Consider the following 22,025-nt stretch of genomic DNA (forward strand, 5'->3'; position numbering starts at 1 on the left):
AACTCTTGATGATTTAACCGAGATGTTTTATACTTAGAAATACCCAAAACATTGGTTACGACATTTTAAGGGGACTAAATTCTTAGAGAATATTAAAGGATAGACAAAACCCCTAAAATGAGTCATTGAAGTTTTGAAATGTAAGAGGAATAAAACATGTGACTATCCAAGCGAGATGTGCACTTGTCCTATTCCTTGTGCTGAGTTTTGAAAACATGAATTTTTATCTACACATTGTCATGAAAATGTCCAAGTAGGCCTACACATGGCCATGTGGTTGTTCAAGTGGACATTCACATATGTAATTTAGCCTATGTAAGGCTACTTGCAGTGCATTTAACTCCCCGATGACTAGTAAGTGAATAACCACACAAATGTCCAATTTTAGGAATTTTATATCTAATGTCTAGCTTGATTCCAAAAGCTATAAATGGTATGCTTTAGACACGTTAAATGAAGATTTAAAACTTACAAGTATTTACAACTCTATTAAGAGTCATTTATAAGACATTTGAGAGTGTTTTGAATGTTTATTTGTTAGAACCTTCATTTAAAGCGCTCATACTTAAATATTAATCTGCCTACCTAGAGTTTGAGAGAGTTTCTTTATATATATATATATTGTCAATTAAGTGTAACCTTTGTAAAGTTGAAGAAAGGCATGTAGATAAAACTTGAAGTTGTAAAGGTACATTGGAACATAAGATGTCTAAGTGTAAATTAAGAAGAACAAGAAGAGTCTTGGTTGAGAAGACCATTGGAATAGTGGGATATATACCTTAAGGCTCATGGAGGAGCAAGAGGGCATAGAGTTAGGTGGGTTGCCGAATGATGATAAAATCTCTCCCCCATTTTTCTTGTTTTTCTTTTTCTTTCCTTTTTTTTTTGTTTAAATAGTTTTTCTTTGCTTACTTTTTTATTATTATTTTTTTCAACATTCTAGTTTCTTTGTTTGTGTGCATATATTGATTGTGCTAAATTTAGATAAAATTTTTTTAAAAGAGCCATCAACCAATTCACTCTTCCTTAGGTAATTGCCTAGGTTTGATTAGCAAGATTTCTCAAAGTTCGATTTGCATGCATTGATGGAATGATTAACCTACAATACTTCTACTATTTCCTCACTTGACCTTGCTTTGCAATGGAGGACTAGCCATTCAAGGTGCAAATACATATTGGATCAAGCTTTTATTAATTGTAAGCAAAGTAGTGGCTTAAATCTATTTCTATAGAAGCAAAGTCGCATGCATTTATAGTTCACTCACAACTTAAAACAAAACTACCCTAGCTTTTTCTACAAGAGTTTAGAATATTCCATTGGTCATTCCCAGTTTCATTTTGGTCCCCTAGTTTTATGTTTTGCTAGTGCTACTGCGTCAAATCATAGTGTTCTCTCCTGGATTTGCAATCTAGGTATGATGACCCTTAATTCTGAATGTTTCTACTTTATGGTTGTCTAATTCAATTTCAATTTTGCGAGTTGGAATGGTTCTCAAAATACTTTCATTTTCAAGAGCAATTATGTCGGCCTAAAGAAATAAAAGCAAGGCAGTGATATTGAATGGTGTCGAATATAGGGATCCCAAGCTTTTTCAGGCCAATGATGTTTTTTTCAACCATCTTTACTTAGTAGGCAACACATCAAATTTTGGTGGTTTGAGGGTGACCTCGGTTCCTATGACCTAGTTACTAGGATTTAACACTCTTAATATCTCAATTTCATGCCGATGTGGATTATGCACCCTAGTGTATCAGCCCTCTGCACACCTACCCTCAAGCTACTGAAATCCTAACAGCTCTCGAGTTTGTCACATCCAACTCTAGAAAACATCTCATAGAATGTAGGTTTTTCAAAAACAAGGATAAAGAAAAATAGAAAGATATTGTAGAAGAAAAAAAAACTTGAACGACATCAATCCATTAATCATCAGAAATTATAAATAAAAAAACTTAATCAACAACTACCCACTATAAACGTGGACAAAGGATTAAGTCATGAACAAACATGCAAAAACTGAAGAACAACCAACCTAAAAACTAGCAACAACAACTTTGAAACATTCAAAACAACTAAAAATTAGCTGTCCTAAGCACATCTTAAAAACTCCTTCTTGCTTTAGGAACTACAAACACCAAGTTTTGTCCTTAGAATTTCAAATTTGTTAACTTGCAGTGGCTTGGTGAAAACATCTGCAAGTTGATCTTCTGTTTTGCAATAGAGAAGAATCACATCTCCATTTTTTTGCACTTCTCTTAAAAAGAATAACTTAATATTAAAATGCTTAGTTTTCCCATGAAACACAAGATTATGAGAGATAGCAATGGCAGCTTGGTTGTCAATAAGTATCTTCGTGCTTTCTTTTTGCTCCATGTTAAGATCATTTAAGATCTTCCTTAGCCAAATAGCTGGATTTACCGCAGTTGTGGCAGCAATAAACTCTATTTCAGCTGTAGATTGGGCTACAATTTTTTGTTTTTTTTAGCACCAGCAGAAAAAACCAGAACCAAAAGTAAAATAGTAGCCTGAAGTACTCCTCATATCATCAATGGAGCCTTCCCAATCACTATTTGAAAAACCAACCAGCTCGAACTCTTTTCTTATCGTAAATTTGATGCTAAAATCATAAGTGCCTTTAACATATCTAATCACCCTTTTTGCTCCCTTGAGATGCATTTCACTTACACAATGTATAAACCGAGACACAATGCTTACATCATTCAAGATGTTAGGCCTTCTTGTTGTGAGATACATCAAGCAACCAATCATGCTTCTGAAATATGCCTGATCAATCTTGTCAGTTCCATCATCTTTACTGAGCTTCTCCTTTTGATTCATAGGAGTTCTTATCTCTTTGCATTCATCTAATTTGAACTTCTTGAGTATCTATTTGGCATATTTCTTCTGACAAATAAAAACTTCATGTTCACTTTGTTTGATTTCCATTCCAAGGAAAAAAGTCATCAAACCTAGATCCGTCATCTAAAAAACTTCCATCATCTCTAGCTTAAACTTCTCCACAAGACTAGTGTGGTTCCTAGTTACAAGTAGATCATCCACGTACAATAAGATGATAAGAATGCCAGCTCCATTGTGCTTGACATACAATGTTGATTCAGATAAGCTTTTAGCAAATCCCAAATTCAACAAATGTTCATCGATTTTTTTGTACCAAGCTCTTCAAGCTTGTTTCAAGCCATAAAGAGCCTTCTTGAAGATAAACCTTTTCTTCTTTTCATTCTTTCACAAAGCCCTTAGGTTTCTCAACATAGATTTCTTCTTGTAAGTAACCGTTTAAGAAGGCTCATTTGACATCGAGTAGATACACTCTCCAATCATTTTGAGCAGCTACAAAAATCAGTAGCCTGATGGTATCTAATCGAGCAACTGGAGCGAACGTATCTGAGTAGTCCACACTAAAAATTTGATTATAACCTTTCACAACAAGTCTTGCTTTGTTTTTGTTAATAGAACCATCAACATTAAGCTTAGTTCTATACACCCATTTAACTCCAATCACCTTCCTGTCTCTAGGCCTTTCAACAAGAACCCATGTTTTTTTTTTCTCTATCATTGATAGATCATCCTTCATTGCAATCATCCAATTTTGATTCTTCATTGCTTCTTCATAGTCTGCAGGTTCACATATAGCAATATTGCATCTCTTATATACATCAGAAAGCAACCTCGTGCCTTTGACTGGAACATCATCTACCATGTCATTTTTCCAATCTCTATTATTCTGTTTTGCATCTTCCCAGTTCCATTTTTCATCTTCCACAAAGTGCACATCCTTGCTTATAACAATATTTCTAGTTTGTGATCGAAAAGCTTTATAAGCTTTTATAATTGAGCTGTAGCCAATGAAGATGCCTGGAAGTGCTCTTTCTCTAGCTTATCTCTGTTGACCTATGGAACGTGAGTGAAACACAAACAACCAAATATTTTAAGGAAGTGCAATGATGGTTTATAGCCATACCACGCCTCAACGGGTATTTGATCCTTTACTGCTCTTATGGGAAGCTTGTTTTGCAAGAAAATAGTTGTGTGTGTTGCTTCTGCCCAGAACTGCTTAGGTAGATTCTTATCATGTAACATACATCTTGTCATCTCCAAAATATATCTATTCCGTCTCTCACTTACTCCATTTTGTTGCGGAGTATATGGAGTAGTAAATTGATGTTGAATGCCCGCCTCTTTGCAGAATCGATTGAATGATTCAGATGTGTATTCCTTGCTATTGTCTGATCTGAGAGTTTGAACTCTACAACCACTCTCATTTTCAACTTTGACTTAAATTTCCAGAAGACTTGTGTTACCTCAGATTTGTGCTTCAAAAAGAAAATCCAACACATCGGAGTAAAATCATCAATAAATACAACATAATAAAGACTATTTTTTAAAGAAGGTGTTCTTTGAGGGCCTGCAATGTCTGAATGAATCAATTGCAGCTTCTTTGATGCTCTCCATGTCGCCTTGGGGAATGGTTTTCTATTTTGATTACCAAACTGGCATGATTTGCAATTTGGAATGTGATCATCAAGGTCTAGAAGGTCATTCGCCATCATCTTGGATTTCATTTGTAATAGCCCTTAATGATGATAGTGCCCAAGCCTTTTGTGTCACACCTCTGTGATATTTTCTTTGATTGGGAAAGCGATTTGCTCATCCTCCAATGGATTTAGAGCAAAGCTTTTCTCTCTCATTTTTACCTTGAAAATATCTTGGCCATCCGCATTTTTAATCAAACAACTTTTGTCTTCAAACACAACTTTATAATCCTTTTCAATTTATTGTCCAACACTTTCAGGGACATACAACACATCAGAAATGAGCTTTGTACCTGAACAACTTGAAATTGCAATTGTTCCATTTCCTTCCACAGTTATATACTGCCTATTTCCAATTTGAACCTTTGATGTGTTTGTGCTTCTTAGTTCCCTGAATAGATGCTTGTCATGTATCATGTGGTTAGTGCAACCACTGTCAATGAACCAACTCTCACTTGATTCCATGCCAGAGAAACATGTAGCCACGAACAGTTGATCCTCCTCTTGATTAGCAACCTGTGCCTCTTCACCACGTTGCTGATTTTTGTTTTTGCATATGACAACTTCATGCCCCATCTGGTTGCATTTTATGCACTTGGCGTCAAGTCTTCTCCAACATTTGAAATACGGATGAGATTTTCCACCACAATGTTGCTAGGGATGATGGGGCTTCTTTTTGTTTCCAACTTTGCTCTTGTTGTTGTTGGTTGTATATTCTCCATTTGCGCCTTGATGTTTTTTACCCTTCTTGTTTTTGTTATTTCTTGCATTCACGTGATGCTTAACTGGTAAAGCACCCTCGATAGCACTGTCCTGCTTCATAACTCTTTTTTGCTCCTATGCTTGCAGTGCATTTAAAAGCTCCGCGAGTGTGATCATTAACAAGTCCTTAGTGTTTTCTAAGGCTGTAATGGAGGCCTCAAATCTTTTAGGCACCGTCACAAGGATTTGTTCAACTATCCTTGAGTCTGGCAAGGAAGAACCAAGTAATCTAACTCGGTTTGCAATGTTAAGCAACATGTCAGAATACTCTTTGATGGATTATGTCTCCTTCATCTTCTGCAAATCAAAGTCCCGAATCAGATTCAAAACTTGCATTCCTCTTATTCTTTCATCTCCCTCGTATTCTGTCTTGAGATAATCCCAGATCGCCTTTGCTGATCTTAATGACATGATACGAGTGAAGATTGTGGAAGAAATGACAACATACAAGTAGGTTTTTGCCTTGGACTTCTTTGTTTTTCTTTCCTTGTGATGCTTAATCTAAGCCATCGTCGGATTGTTTGGAAGAGGAATGATTTCATAATCCTCTTCTACAGCTTCCCAGAGATCCATAGCATCAAGGTACGTCTCCATCCTAATAGCCCAGAAGTGATAATTGTCACCATCAAAGACTAGAGGGGCGATTGAAGAAAAGTTTGATTTGACTTCCATGGCGTCTTTGAGAACTCAACCTAAACACCACTGGTCCCTTAAGAGTAGAGGCTCTGATACCAATTGTAGTTTTTTCAAAAACAAGGATAAAGAAAAGTGGAAAGATATTGCAGAAAAAGAATAAACTTGAACGACATCAATTCATTAATCATTATAAATTATAAATAAATAAAAAAACTTAATCAACAACTACCCACTATAAACGTGGACAAAGGATTAAGTCACGAACAAACATGCAAAAACTGAAAAACAACCAACACCTAAAAACTAGCAACAACAACTTTGAAACATTCAAAATAACTAAAAACCAGCAGTCCTAAGCACGTCTTCAACATAGAAGTACTTCAAAAGGGTGATGTTTTTATGTTCCCTGTTGGTCTCATCCACCTCCAAAGAAAGACATGGCATTGTGGTAGACCTCGCAACTCTTAAGTAGCCAAAATCCTAGGGTCATCACAATTTCTAATTGAGTGTTTGGATCTAAATTAACCAAATATTTCAAGTGACTTTCTTGTGAATACTTTCTGGATAGATAAGAACAATGTGTACCACATCTAATCCAAGTTCTAGAGAGAGGAAAAGGCCTATCCAACCAACTAACCCTATTTTTGTCCGTGTCTTCAAATGTTAGTTTTAAAGTCTATTTACTTTTGCTTTTTCATTATGTTGTTACTAGGAGAATGGCTATTCAATATAAATTATTTTTAGGGCATGTTTGGTATATGGGAATGGGGAATGAGTATGGATATTTTGTTTTCGCATTTCTCCTTAAATAGTAAGGATTTTGGTCTATCCTAACATGTTTCTATTAGATTTTAATTAGTGTAATTAAGAATCTTAACTAGAAATCAAGCCGGGTACTAGAACCATGAAGAGTAGGTTCTCCCAGTCAAAATGATTCTCATTTTTAAGCCATGCAATCATGTGATAAATCTATGTATTACCTTATGGGATTACAATATATAAGTTACATATATAGGATTACAACAAAAAAGGTTATGGGAGATGTAAATTTCCATGAATCTATGCATATTCTCCAAGAAGGGTTTTATCTTCAAAGCAAATAATCAAATTGATACTTGCATCTAGCCTGAACTTCTGATTCTTTTCTTGCATGAAATCAATGTTAGAGATAGCAGATATCCTTCTCACTAGGAAATAAGTTCAGGATATCTAGTGCGCTTAAGTGTAAAGATCGTGTTCTCCAATAGAGTGCTACCTTAGATGTGAGTAACCAAGTTGACATCTGCAACTTGCTTCAAGTTCTGATTCTTTTCTTAACTATAGAGACAATGGATATCTATCACCCGGGGAGAGAATTTGACATTTAATGCCAAATATATCTATGCACGTGATTTCTCCTTGTCCCGGTTCATTTCAGATGTTGGAAATAAGTTCTCGGATTGTGTTAAAATGTTTTTCTTCCTTTTCTTTTAACTGCTCTGTAACAAAACTAAACGCAATTCGTTACCTATTCATATATATATATCATCACTAGTAGGTTATTGCATATAGAATTACTACCCTAGATATTCCAACAATAAAAAATAAAAATAAAAATATAAATTTGGGACCCATGAAATAGTAAATTAAAATTTCTCTTGTATTATCACTACACTCAGCATTCATGCAATGTTCCACTTCTTCACTACCTCAAAACATCCAATTAATTTGATAGCAAAGCACCTAAATGACATAATTAATAGAGTAGAAGGAAAACTAAGAAAGCATATCATGTTTAGGCACTTTAACAACACAGTCAATGCAGTAGAAGGAAAGATAAGAAAGCAACACATGGTAAAGAGAGCAGATGTGCAAAAGATTGAACATGAAGGAGATGGGACTGCAAAGAATTGGGTTACATACAGACCCTATCTGCGGTTAAACGCACCTTTGGCACATTGGGCCTATTTCTGCGGCCCATGAAACACCAAGTCTAAAACCATTGTATTGTTGCTATCGACATAATAGCACCCCAACTGTAGGCCCATACCACAGAAAATTTTTCCACTTAATTTGGCGCTAGCAGCAAGTATGGTAATGGTTAGCAGAGGCGAAACTCTCCTCTCTCTTGAACACTAATATACACACTCTTTAGTCATGGGACCCCTACTAAAGTTGTGTGACTATCTCATCATTTTCTCCTAGTGTGAAGTCCTTATTCCATTGGTAAATATTCAAATTTCAACTCCATTTTCATATGCTTTAAATTAGCAAAAGGTGGCCCTTCTACTAGACATATCATTTTTATTCTCCCACTACACTCTGGCATATGAAGCGAATATTCTCCCACCAGATATGCCCTTCTACTAGACATGTCTAGATTGGATGATCGAACTTCTAACGAAATTTTTGTTATGAGTGAAATGACTTCACAATAATTGCTGCTGAGGTTGAATTTGATTTTTATGCGTCCTCCAAACTGGATGTTGTTTATTCTATGTCCATTTTTTTAACCTAGTTGCTGCCGCGCCAGGACACTGGAAGCACACTACTCTATACCTTTTTCTTTTTTTCTTTTGTGCCTAATTTTGTTCATCCATGGTTTCTTACATTGATAAGTACGTACCATACAAGTTTGTGTCTATAACATTTATATATGTTTACCTATTGGCATAATTATTTGTCAATGTAGATGTTGGGATGCAATAAAGCCCCTCTTAAGCTCGGGGATGGGTCACTAAAACAATGACTCTTAAAATAGGTCTACAAAGTGTGATATCGAATGTCATAAAAAGTTTGACCTATCCTCACTAAATACCCATTGATTTTTAGAAGAAGTGATCAAAGTCTGATCTAAGATCAGTTGACATTAACTGGTTTACATAATGGTGCAACATAGCTTAAATGTGAAATTGAAAATGTTATATTTTAATTATCTTCTAATGGATTATAATATGGTTTATATTAAGGAAATTTAAGGTAGTAAAAGAACTATTATTAAAAGAAATCATCTGACAACGGTCTTTAATTTTATCACCAGGAAAATTTATTTTCATATTCTAACAAATCAGCCACTTTTGATAGCAATTATTCATCTTATGACCACGATGGTGAATAGTGGAGGTACATATGGCAATTGCTTTTATAGCCCGTGTCAAAAGTTTTTAATCTAGTCATGTTTTATTTCGATGGTCTGTATACTATAATGAACCATCTTATAACCTTAGATATAGGGCTCCTCTAGTAATGGCTGACACGCAGCTGCTAATTAATAAATAGCTGAATTGGTCTTTTCTGTTCAATTGCTTTCAGTTGTACTTTCTTCAGCTCTGAACCACCAACCAGGTTGCAACACCTCATATTGCTAAGGGATAATGCTGTTGCTTCACAGAAAATGGAAGGGTATATAAATTTGTTAAACTTATCTTTTTTCATATGAATTATATATAGATGGATATGGTCCAATTGTGGGGCTCATATTAATTATCTTAAAAGTTTGGTATAAATGATGATTTAACCTATTTGTTTATGTTTCCTATGTTTTGTCTGGGTTGAGAACATTCTCTAGACAAAATGATACAACAAACTATTGAAGGAATCACAAGTAGGAGTGCACTAACTAAACTGTTTAAATGCATGGATTGCAGGTAGCCGGCTGTCCCTTTCGCTGTTCTTTCCCAAAGGAACCCAAGCCCGAGTTGGGAAATATCAGAAATCATATAGGCATTTGCTTTCGTTAAACTAATGACATCCGGAAAACTTGTATTCTTAATCCACCAATGTACTATTCTTGAATCACTCGAGTCTAAGGTGGTAATAAGCCTATGGCAACCACATATGTACATATGTATATATAAAAATGAATGTTGTTGAGGTGTCTATTTTGTATAAAAATAACTTGTGGAAGTCACTACAATCATCCATGAAATATTCATTAAATAAAACAAAATGGTAAGCTTCCTATGTCAATCTCTATCTCCTTTTCAATTCATTACATGTATGCTGTTTGGTTGACCAAGCCATACAGATCTAATCTAAGCAGAAGCAAAAATAAAAATAAAAATAAAAATAAAATCTCATTCTTAACATATGGTGGGTTGCCTCTTACCATTTCTATTAACCTCTATCCTAAGCAGCACCTAGAAGCAAATTGAAGGGAGAAGGTAGCATATTTTGCAAACAAATTGCACTGTTCTTACAGTTTCCACTGGGGTATTAGGATGAGTGTACCCTTTCAGTTCTTAGGGGCACCAGGGTACACTTTGCCCCCTTTCTGCAAAAGCACAATGATTATAAGCCTTATCAAACCCATTAATTGAACCCCTCGTAGGACCACTAGGAAAAAGACAAAGTCTTTAGGTAATGATAGCATGCATATAGGATCGGACAGCAAGCTTTTATTAATCTGTGAACCTTTCCCTAGTTCTGAAATCTCTTCTATATAAAGAAAGCTAGCTGCATGCATTTGTAGTTCATCCACAATTGAAATCTCAATTATCTTAGCTTCACCTACAACTCAATTCCTGTGATAAACTGAGGTAGAATTTTCCAATGGCCATTCCCATTTTCGTTTCTGGTCTCCTAGTTTTATGTTTTAGTATCATTGCTATTGCATCAGATCCTAGTCCTCTTCAGGATTTCTGTGTTGCAGACGCCAACAGTACAGGTATCATAACCTTTGTGCATGTTTATGCGTTATGCTTGAATGGTCTTGAAATACTGAGCTGGATAATAACCTTCACTTCTATTTATTTTCCACACTGGCAGCACATTCCTAATTCACCCAGTAGATTCTTACCCCCCCTCCCCTTACCTTATTCTAATGTTAATCAACTGCCTTGAGCTCTACTCTTGGAGATTAACTTCTAAATATATTTTGTACGTCTAAGCTAAGTTGACACTTGCATTAACAAAGTTGCCTAAGCTAAGTTTTTACTTTGTGGTGCAGTTCTATTGAATGGTCTGGCCTGCAAGGATCCCAAGCTGGCTCAGGCCAGTGATTTCTCTTTCAGTGGTCTTCAAATGGCGGGCAACACATCAAACGCGGTTGGATCTAGGGTAACTCCTGTTACAGTAGCCCAGCTTCCAGGACTTAACACTCTTGGCATCTCATTTGCCCGGGTAGACTATGCACCTTGGGGTATCAACCCTCCCCACACGCACCCTCGGGCCTCTGAAATCTTAACTGTCCTGAAAGGTTGCCTTGAAGTCGGGTTTGTCACCTCCAACCCAGACAACCGTCTCATTACGAAGATACTTCAAAAGGGTGATGTTTTTGTCTTCCCCATTGGCCTCATCCACTTCCAAAGAAACGTGAGACCCGGCAGTGCTATTGCCCTAGCTGCTCTGAGCAGCCAGAATCCTGGCGTCATCACAATTGCTAATGCAGTGTTTGGATCTAAACCTGATATTTCGAGTGACATTCTTGCAAAAGCTTTCCAGACAGATGAGGCCATTGTGAAAGACATCCAATCAAAGTTTTAGAGACAAGGTCAAGGATTGCTGGAACAAGAAAGGGCCTGTTCAACCAATCAGTCTTCTGTCTGTCTTTGTTTTTCATTAGCGGTTTGAGTGAGTTTGCTTACGTTTTGCTTTTCTATGTAGTATTCCAAAATCAGTGTGTAATTTCATGCCAAGAAGTTCACCATGATCCCGAAATCATGTAATTCCAAAAAGCTTAGGGGGCTTTGCTTGTGGACATTATAAGATTGGCAATCGTTTATGGAACAAAAGCCTCTTTCTATGTGGTGCCTTTTTGGTTTTTTCTTGTTTAAAATGTTAATAAACTCGTTTCTAATTTGATGCATATACTTCTTTATGGATATGTCAATACATTGTGCTGATGAGTTTGAGAACAAAATTTAATGGATCAGAAGGTAGATGCGTTTTAAAGTGAAAATTGCAAACAAGAATCATTGAAGAGCGTGGCAACCATCAATCAGATGAAAATCTACTGATCAAATAATAGCATTAGTGATATATTAACAAGTTTTGTGTCTCTTGCTCTCTTGATAGTATGAGAAATAAGAGAAACAAAATTTTAGGGGGGGAGATGGGACGCATCCATTTTCATAAGTACGAAAGAGCAAACAGAATGCTTATTCCTTTAATCCTATTAAGTCACCCACAATGGTCATATCCGAATACTAATTGGCCAATATTTTACAGCTCATGATTTGGACTGGAGTGTCCATTGCCCTTGTTATAGAAGCTTTACTAAAAGGACAGCTTTAGCACATTAGCTTGTATATATCTTTATATATATATATATAGACAACTTACAACTAGGCTGACAGTGGAAATTACAGTCCTTTCATTGAAGCTTAATTTTATCAGGCAACAGACACTCTAGCTCAAATCATGGGTGATAAAATACGTGCAAATCATGACCGATAAACTACAAATTTGTTCGGATATGACCATTGTAGGTGACAGGATTATACTGAAAACTATTCAGCAGCTCTAAGCGAAACTTCTAGATTTGTTTCATAAAAATATTTATATTCCATCATTGTATTTTTATACTCTTTCCCAACTCATTGTTTAATAAATTATTTCTTTCGTTCTTTCTTTTTAGAATATCTAGTGCGCTAATGTAAGCTCTTATATCATATAATATGTAGGTAGAAGCTTCATAGCCAATATATTAGTGTAAGCAACCATGCCAATATTCATAGATGAGAAAATCATTTCACTATATAATAAAAAACATTATAGAAGACCAAAAAACAGATGTACCAATATAACCGTTTAGTCTTGAAACATGCTATGTTTTTTTGCTCTTTATATCTACAACTTGAACAATCATGAGTACTTGAAAGTGTCAAAAACTTTCTATATAGTTCTATCATATATAGTTTTCACAAACTCATCTCATCTCATAATTATTTTTCCTCTCCTTGACATATGATATTTATAAAAATATTTTTAATAAATTTCTTTATTCTATAAAAAGAAAATCATTATTGTGATGATATATTAGGAAATGATATTTTATACAATATTCTCTACTAAAAAGAATATATACTAATTAGGTATTTGAAACATTTTATAACAATCTTCACCTTAAAACAAATTTGATCTAGTAAATCTTTTCTCTTTGTAATACATGTTTGTACCGTATACTTACCTTTTCCACTTATGCCTTTATTGTGGTGAACACGCTTTACCTTGAAACTCGTTTGAATTAAATCTTTACTCTATACCATGCCTACCTTGTGTGCCTACTCTCCTCATATGCCACAATCCCCTTTGTGCACTACAATCTTGTTGTGCACCACCTTATTTGCTTCTATTATATCTCCACAAATTTAAACTATTTAGTCATTTCATTGTTTTTACTTTTTAAGATGTAATAAGTGTATTAAAAAAATACACTCACTACAACAAATATTACTTTTTGGCATGATTTTTTTTTTTTTGTTATAACTAAATGTTATATAAAATGTTACTTCAAACCACAAAGTTACTTTTCATTGATAAAAATATGGTGGGAATAATTCACATGCAACATATGGTGGGAATCATTACCATTTTAACCACAAATTATTTGTTGTATCATGAAAAGTCATATTTGAAGATTTTTAATATCAATATTGAATCGTGGAGAGAAAAAAAAGTGATATCATGTTCAATTTTATTTGATTTTTTTATGATTTTTTATTTTTTTTTTCTATGTTTTCCTTTTCAAAAAAAAATTGGTAAAAAAAAGACTTTCTCTAAAACCTATTCTTTATTTCATTTTGTTTCTAAAAACTAGAAACATAAAATAATGACCAAATAGTATTATGAATTTTTAAAAACAATTTGGAGCCTTAAAAACAAAATAATTGTGCCCTAAATTGTTTTTTAATATAAAGCCAAATAGACTTTAATATATGATGGTATTATATTCATCTAGAATTTTTAACTTGTTTAAGTGCAACGCACCTACTAAGCAATATGAAAATGCTCACATCTTTTTTCTTAAAATTTTTAGATACAAATATAGTTTATGAGAACCATAAGAAAATCAGGCAGAGTTTCAACAAGTTCCAAGAAGTGAAGTAACAACCTAAATAATTGTTTTAAATTTATATTAAATTTTTTAACATATACTAACTTGAATTATATATATATAAAGAATCTTTGAAAATATTTTATCATAGGAATTATATTATGGTAGAAATTTAGATAATCACCTTGCATAAATTCTAATTTAATAAACTTATTTAAAATTAGATTTTAATTTATTTTAGAAGAATCGTGCTATCAAGTTGATTACTAGCTTGGATATGAGTAAACCTTATGATCAAACCTTTGATATGAGGTCACAGGTTCAGTTCTCAATACCTAAAATTTGGGTCTTCACATGTATTCACTTAAAATTTGAGTGGATCTCAATATTATACGCATGTTTTAAGAGTGTGATTGACAATGATTCTGAAAAGTGTTTCTAGTATTTCTAATTCTTGAAAAGTAAATATTTTAAAAGGTTAAAAAGGCTAAAAACTCTTCCCACAATCATTGCTAAATGCACTCTAAATTCGAATTAAGTCCCAAAATACTAATAAGGAACCTTGATTCTTGGTTTGAGCAAGAATTACCAGCCTAACTATAAGTGAGTACAAACAATATACATTGATGAAATATCAGATCAAATCAAGCAAAACGGTATAGTTCCTGCCTCATTCATAAATTCCTCTTCCATTCATTCCATATATGGTGTTTGATCAACTGAACCATCCAAATCCAATCTTCAATATATCCAGAAAAAAACAAATGAAAAACGCAAAAATGAGCAAAAAATAGTGACTCGTCTTCATTTTGGAATGGAGTCTCTCAGTCACAGATTGGGACAAACCGAATTTTAATTCTTAACAAAAGAGATAATGGTGGGATATTAATTTTTGCTAATTAACAACTTGCATTATTCTTGCGGTTGCCACACGTACATGTCACTGAGAGGACCCTTTCACTGCAAAGAAGCACAAGAGAACACCTTGCCCCCTTTCTGCGAAAGAACACTGATCATTTAATATTAATAAGATTGTATTCAAGCATTAACAAACATCTTAAATTCTATGAATTAAAAATGAAGATGACAAGCAACCCCATTAATATACAACCCCTAATTGTAGGACCACCGAAAAAAAAAGTCTCAGGGAAAGATTGCATGCGTATGATTGAATGAGCAAACTGCATTGGCACGTACTATTTCCTCACACGGTATTCACGGTGCATTGGCACGTAGGACGGCAAGCTTTTATTGAATGTAAAGCCTTCCTATTTCCCAGACCTCTTCCTATATAAAGGAGGCTGCATGCATTTATAGTTCATCTAAAACTCAATTCTTTCTATAACCCAAATCTAGAACACTCCAATGGCCACTCACATTTTCTTTTTAGGTCTCCTAGCTTTATGTTTCACTATCGCTATAGCAACCGATAATAGTCCTCTTCAAGATTTCTGTATCGCAGACTCCACTAGTCCAGGTATGATCAGCCTTATGCATATTTCTGCCTTACGGTTATATGTAAATTGCGGATTTGAAACTAGGAATAAAACTTGGAGTGTTGGCCCAAGTAAGACTGCACTGTAGTACTGTTTGGTCTTAACTGGGTTGTCTCATGTTCTTGATAAACATAGCTGGATAAATAAAACTTTTGGTTTCTATTTATTTACCACACCACGGGCATACCTAATATGACAAATATATATTCTCTCTTTAACTTTATTCTAATGTTAATCAGGTGGCTTAAGATTGGCTCTTGAAGAGATTAACTACTTATGTATATGTAGATATTTTTCATATCTTGTGTTTTTGCTTTATGGTGCATGCAGTGATATTGAATGGTCTGGCCTGCAAGGATCCCAAGCTGGCTCAGGCCAATGATTTCTCCTTCAGTGGCCTTCACATAGCAGGTAACACATCCAACGCTGTTGGATCCAGGGTGACTCCTGTCACAGTAGCCCAGCTATCAGGACTCAACACTCTTGGCATCTCATTTGCCCGCGTGGACTATGCACCTGGGGGTATTAACCCTCCCCACTTGCACCCTCGAGCCTCAGAAATTTTAACTGTTCTGAAAGGTTGCCTTGAAGTCGGGTTTGTCACGTCCAACCCTGATAACCGTCTCATTACAAAGGTACTTCAAAAGGGGGATGTTTTTGTCTTCCCGGTGGGTCTTATCCACTTCCAAAGAAATGCAGGACAACACAATGCAGTTGCCCTAGCTGCTCTCAGCAGCCAAAATCCTGGTGTCATCACAATCGCTAATGCAGTGTTTGGATCTAATCCAGCCATTTCAAGTGACATTCTTGCCAAGGCTTTCCAGACAGACAATAAAATTGTGAATGACATCCAATCAAAGTTCTAGAGAAAAGCTTGAAGGCTTGCCGGAATAAGGAAGTGCCTGTCCAACCAATTAGTTCTGTGTCTGTTTGAGTCTTTGATTAACAGTTTGAGCGAGTTTGCTTACCCTTTGTTTAATTTTTTATGTACTGTTCCATAATTATCCTTCCTTTGAATGTTGGAAAGTTCGCCATGATCCCCAAATAATTTAATCCTAAAATGCCTGAGAGGGGCTTTGCCTCCTGACATTATAGGACTTGCAACCCGATTTGGAATAAAAGCCTCTTGTGTTTTTTCTTTTCTTTTTTTCAAATTTTCTTGTTTATGGATGTTCGTACACTATAATTGGCCACACTAGAGAATTTATAAAGCAAACATGTAAATCGAAACAAGAAGTTGCAGTGGTAAAGAAAACATGCAGTGATGGTTGTCAATGGACGGCGACCACAACGCATGAGATATCATCATGGCTTCCCCTAGACAAGGCCTCCTTAATCAACTCCTCAGAAGTTTCTTGAGCATCCCTCAACTCTCTAATGCAGTCAGCCGCTTCTTGGTTTGACATTACCTGCTTTTTATACACAAATTAATTATTAACACAGTAGCCTCAGAAAAATCAACTTGGTTTTAATTGTATTTGTTTAAACTGCAAGGCCAGCAGTGAATGACATCTCTTAGCATGGCCTCAGATGCAGCGCCAGTTGTAAAATCCCCTCGAAATTGCGAGTGACGTATCAAGTAATAAACATGAGCCTAATAGTTGCACTAAGGCTCACAGAGAAATACTATTCATTTATTAAAGTGAAATCTAAAAAATCTTACGTTCCACAGGCCATCACCTGCCAAGATAATGAATTTTACATCAGTGTCCATCATCACAATTGCTACATCTGGTTCTGAAGTTATGTGCTCCTTTAGCTTCTCATCTCCGAATGCTCTCTAGCCATAGCTAACTGCCCGTCCACCCGGGGAACACTCCTATAGTATATCACAGAATCTGTTAGTAAATGCTAAACGAACATATATAACCGAAGAACCATAAGAACTATCTAGTATTAACTTCAACGGAGAACATTCTTCTTAGTATCACATATTCAGATGGAGTTTTATTTATTTATTTATTTATATTGAATAACACATTTCGTGTCAATTATTCTGTAGCTGGTACTTCATAGGCATATCCAGATTATGACGTCCATTAGTTTTAGACGTTATAGTGCTTTGTACGTACTTCTTTTAGAATGTACTAATACATTAAATTATAGTATAATTTATGTTACGAAATAACAAGAATAAACAATAAGAAAAACAAAATAAGAACACAAAGAATTTATGTAAAAAATCTAAACGAGAAAAATTACGAGCAGAGAGAAGAAGTTTCACTATATCAAAAATTGGTACGTTTAGAGCAGTTACAGTAAAAATATAATTATTATAACTCAAAAACTATACATCATCGCATATAAGTATAATCATCATGATCCCTCTGCTACTACCGCAAACCCCCCAAAAACTCTCATAATTTTAGTTTTGCTATATATGTTGCACCACAAGCTTTTCAAGTCGAACCAAAAAGAATTCTAGTCACCAAACTCTAACAATTTGTGGTTGTTATTAATCACTTATATGGTCCTCAATGTTATTCCCATTGTAGCAAGTGATTTATTTCATAAGAATTGGCCAACAACTCTGAAACAATATGAAGCATAAATCAATTTATAAAGCCAAAAAAGTGAAGTACTAGAAACAATATTGACACCAATCAGGCTTCATTATCTTGTAACATGCCCAAAAAAAAATCTGAATAATTTTATTCAAGCAACATATGTTATTAGTCAAGTGCAAGATTTTCTCCTACAACTGGAAATGTGAACGTGTGGCTTACAAATTATAGCTAGAATACCTGAAATTTTGGACACAAATCCTCCTCTGCTCTCAACCAGGCTTCCCTCTTTCAGTGGCTCATGATCTACTGTTATCTCTTCCACTGAGTCTTCTCTAAATATTATTGCACGAGAATCGCCAACACTGCCTACAATTAGCTTCTCTCCATTGATTAATATTGCTGTAACTGCTGTTGAACCTCCTCGAGAACCAACTACTCTTTCCAAAATCTCATCATCCGTAACTTCGTATGCTCTCTGGATAGCTCGTTTTGGGTTGGTCCAGAAATCAGACTATTACAGCATAATTAGGATTTGGACAAAAGAGATGATATTCGTACACAAAATGCTGAAATCAGATGCGCCCATGCCTTCTGTAATATGTTATCTAATAGATGGCTGTGCAAGTATTCTGCAACTTGTTTACCAGAGTGCCCATCAAAAATTGCATATAACCCCAACTCATTGCCGTTGATTTGCCTCTTCTCTGCAACAATGTAGTCTTCCATTCCATGATCCAGTTTTCCTCTCACTAAGTGGAACCCATGGGTGACAAGCCGACGACTTGAAAGCTTCTTATCATCTTCTATGTGTTGTGTAAGGAGTGATGACCATCAGAAGTAATATCATTCTCATGGCAAAATAGACAAGGGTCGTACATGCAAAGCATATGAAAATCAGGCCATTTGCATATTTAGCAATATTTCTGACTTATTCGTGATATGATTAACAAGGCTGGGTGTAAACATGGGCCTGGCTAGACCAGACTTGGGCCTTTGTTGGAAGGCCAATTACGGGCTCAATATGGGCTAGCTTACACGACTCATTGGTCTGGGTCACAGTATACAATTTTAAATTTATTCGCAAAGGTACCATTTGGATGCACTTCTTTATTTAAAAAATAAAAATTGTATAACTTGTTGATGTTAGCTTCTATTTAATCTAAAATTCAACTATTTGCTGAAACCATAGAATTATTTATGTGCATATAAGATCAATCAGGAACATTTGGGTTATACAGTTGCAAAAGAATTCATTACATAAGGTCTCTGCTAGATGTGTCATACGACAGTTTCCAATGTATTCTAGAAGGCGTTTTAGCCTACATTCATTTGAGGAAAGTCAGGGAACCCGAAGCCTTCTCCATGACTACTACCTTTGTTAGCAGAGAAGTAGAATTCTCTTGGGAGCCCAAAAGACCCTCACTCTCTCCGTTTGGCATCCAACTTCAGTTCCATTACTAATTTGGGCCAGACCTACCCTTGACAGAATGTTGAAGGTATGGAGCGCGTTCAGTCTTTAAGTATTTATTTTGGTCTCAATCCAGGCAAGAAATTGATAAGAATCAACCCAAAAATCCCGTTGTGGCTCAGGCCTAGCTAGCTCCTCAGTTTAATTAAATGACAATAATATTAAATAAGGAAATGGTTCGATTCTTTGTGATATCATATCAATGTTTTCAAAATTGGTAATTCCAATAATTTTTTTGGATCATTTTTATTTCAATTGTGATGGAGTGGAAATAATAATATCAAAATATATTAAATTTTATAATTTATATATTATTAAAATTATAAATAATTATAAAAAATATAGAATTTTTCAAGATCCAAAAATAGATGTTGAAAATTTAAAGAAATATTGATTCAATATTGCTTCGATTGGTATATAACATTTCAAAAGTTATTAATTGTTTTTATAATATTGGTTATATTTTCCCATTATTTAATAATTAATCTATTTGAATTATGAAATTTGAATTAGTTTTGTTGTTTTTCACTAGGGATGTCGAAGGTCGAATTGCTCTGGAGAAATCATTTTTATATGTTGATTAACGAGTTTACCCTTATTACATATTTAACCCTTTTATGTTTAGGGTTTTATGTTTAGAGAGTACATCACAATTAAGAGATATTTTAAAAAATTTCACCATTATCACTCTTCTTTGTGTTGGTATACTTAGTGGATATAGAGATTATATTGATTATAAAACCACGTCTTTTTCTTCATTTTGTACTTGTATGCATGGCTTAGTTAACATTCTAGATTATCCTAAACTAGTTGAGTTTTCCAACTTTCATATGTTTTAAGATCTAAGATGAAATGTATTCTAGAAGGCGTTTTAGCCTACATTCATTTGAGGAAAGTCAGGGAACCCGAAGCCTTCTCCATGACTACTACCTTTGTTCTAAGGCTCAAAGCAGAGAAGTAGAATTCTCTTGGGAGCCCAAAAGACCCTCACTCTCTCCGTTTGGCATCCAACTTCAGTTCCATTTCTAATTTGGGCCAGACCTACCCTTGACAAAATGTTGAAGGTATGGAGCCCGTTTAGTATTTAAAGTTATGTTTGGTTCTTGGAAAATACTAAGGAAAGAAAAAAAATGTAAAGGAAAATGATTTTTTCATGTTTGGTTGTCTTATGAAAAATATAAAAGAAAATCAAATATAATTAAAACTAATTAAAAACTTATGTATTTTAAAATTATTTAATCTTTATATTAATGAGTTAAAATAAATAAAATGAGTTTGAAGTAAAAAATAATAATAACTTATCAACTTTTAATCCATTTTTTATTTTCCTTCACTTTTTCTTTCCTTCTATTTTTCCTTTGTATTTTCTTTCCTTTGCATTTTTCCTCAAATTTTCTGAGAACCAAACATAGCCTAAGTATTTATTTTGGTCTCAATCCAGGCAAGAAATTGATAAGAATCAGCCCAAAAATCCCGTTGTGGCTCAGGCCTAGCTAGCTCCTCAGTTTAATTAAATGACAATAATATTATATAAGGAAATGGTTCTATTGTTTGTGATATCATATCAATGTTTTCAAAATTGGTAATTCCAATCATTTTTTTGGATCATTTTTATTTCAATTGTGGTGGAGTGGAAATAATAATATCAAAATATATTAAATTTTATAATTTATATATTATTAAAATTATAAATAATTACGAAAATTTGATGTTGAAAATTTAAAGAAATATTGATTCAATATTGCTTTGATTGGTATATAACATTTCAAAAGTTATTAATTGTTTTTATAATATTGGTTATATTTTCCCATTATTTAATTATTACTCTATTTGGATTATGAAGTGTGAATTAGTTTTGTTATACTTCATTGGGGATGTCGAAGGTCGAGTTGCTTTGGAGAAATTTTTTTATATGTTAATTAACGAGTTTACCCCTATTACATATTTAACCATTTTATGTTTAAGGTTTTGTTTTTAAAGAGTGCATCGCAATTGAGAGATATTTTCAAAAGTTTCTCCATTATAACTCTTTTTTGTGTTGGTATACTTAATGGATATGAGAATTACATTGATCGTGGAACTACGTTAAAAATCTTGTCTTTTTCTTTATTTTGTACTCGTATGTGTGGTTTAGTTAACATTCTAGATTATCCTAAACTAGTTAAGTTTTTCAACTTTTATATATTTCAAGATCTAAGATGAAATGTGATTTTTGTATTATTTTATTTATTATTTTGGTAATAAATAATTATAAATCCAATTAAATACTATTTAAAATAAATAAGTTTAATAAAAGAATTTTTATATTAATTAATATGCAGCTAAGCCTAATCCTCATAACAAAAATATAGCCTTACAATTTCCAATTTTGAATATAAGAAAAACTCTTGTCTCGTAATAAAGTAACTAAATAGAAAATTAAATGATATATTAAATAATTTAATGTGGGGGATTATAATTGAAATTATATCTAATTAAATGTTCAATTGGTGGTTGTGCATCGTAAAAACATTTTGAACATTTTATAATTTTGAAAATAGTATAAAGAAATTTTATTTAATGTCATTGAATATTATAACTAGCCCTTGTTGCAAATAGTTTTCACCATGGAGAAATGAAACTCTGCTTCTGGG

At 34.1% G+C, this 22,025-nt stretch overlaps 4 protein-coding genes across 4 annotated transcripts; 2 read left to right on the plus strand and 2 right to left on the minus strand.

Annotated features, from left to right (window-relative positions):
• Window positions 1-3,302: 3,302 nt before the first annotated feature.
• LOC117923075 (uncharacterized mitochondrial protein AtMg00820-like) lies at window positions 3,303-3,716 on the minus strand. Its single transcript, XM_034841323.1, has one exon. The coding sequence runs from the start codon at window positions 3,714-3,716 to the stop codon at window positions 3,303-3,305; it is 414 nt and encodes a 137-aa protein (XP_034697214.1).
• A 6,667-nt stretch (window positions 3,717-10,383) lies between these two features.
• LOC117924049 (putative germin-like protein 2-1) lies at window positions 10,384-11,731 on the plus strand. Its single transcript, XM_034842600.1, has 2 exons — window positions 10,384-10,591; window positions 10,874-11,731. Exons 1-2 carry the CDS (start codon window positions 10,477-10,479, stop codon window positions 11,407-11,409), a joined length of 651 nt encoding a protein of 216 aa, XP_034698491.1. The 5' UTR covers window positions 10,384-10,476; the 3' UTR covers window positions 11,410-11,731.
• Window positions 11,732-15,281: 3,550 nt separating this feature from the next.
• On the plus strand, window positions 15,282-16,571 carry LOC117924104 (putative germin-like protein 2-1). Its single transcript, XM_034842663.1, has 2 exons — window positions 15,282-15,398; window positions 15,748-16,571. Exons 1-2 carry the CDS (start codon window positions 15,287-15,289, stop codon window positions 16,281-16,283), a joined length of 648 nt encoding a protein of 215 aa, XP_034698554.1. The 5' UTR covers window positions 15,282-15,286; the 3' UTR covers window positions 16,284-16,571.
• Window positions 16,572-16,688: 117 nt separating this feature from the next.
• On the minus strand, window positions 16,689-19,288 carry LOC117923076 (probable protein phosphatase 2C 28). Its single transcript, XM_034841324.1, is given in 6 exon segments — window positions 16,689-16,826; window positions 17,081-17,197; window positions 17,200-17,237; window positions 18,162-18,435; window positions 18,513-18,727; window positions 19,273-19,288. Coding segments are annotated over 6 exon segments (798 nt in total).
• Between the last annotated feature and the right edge of the window lie 2,737 nt (window positions 19,289-22,025).

This window comes from Vitis riparia, chromosome 10, assembly GCF_004353265.1.
Source record: "Vitis riparia cultivar Riparia Gloire de Montpellier isolate 1030 chromosome 10, EGFV_Vit.rip_1.0, whole genome shotgun sequence".
NCBI lineage: Eukaryota > Viridiplantae > Streptophyta > Magnoliopsida > Vitales > Vitaceae > Vitis > Vitis riparia.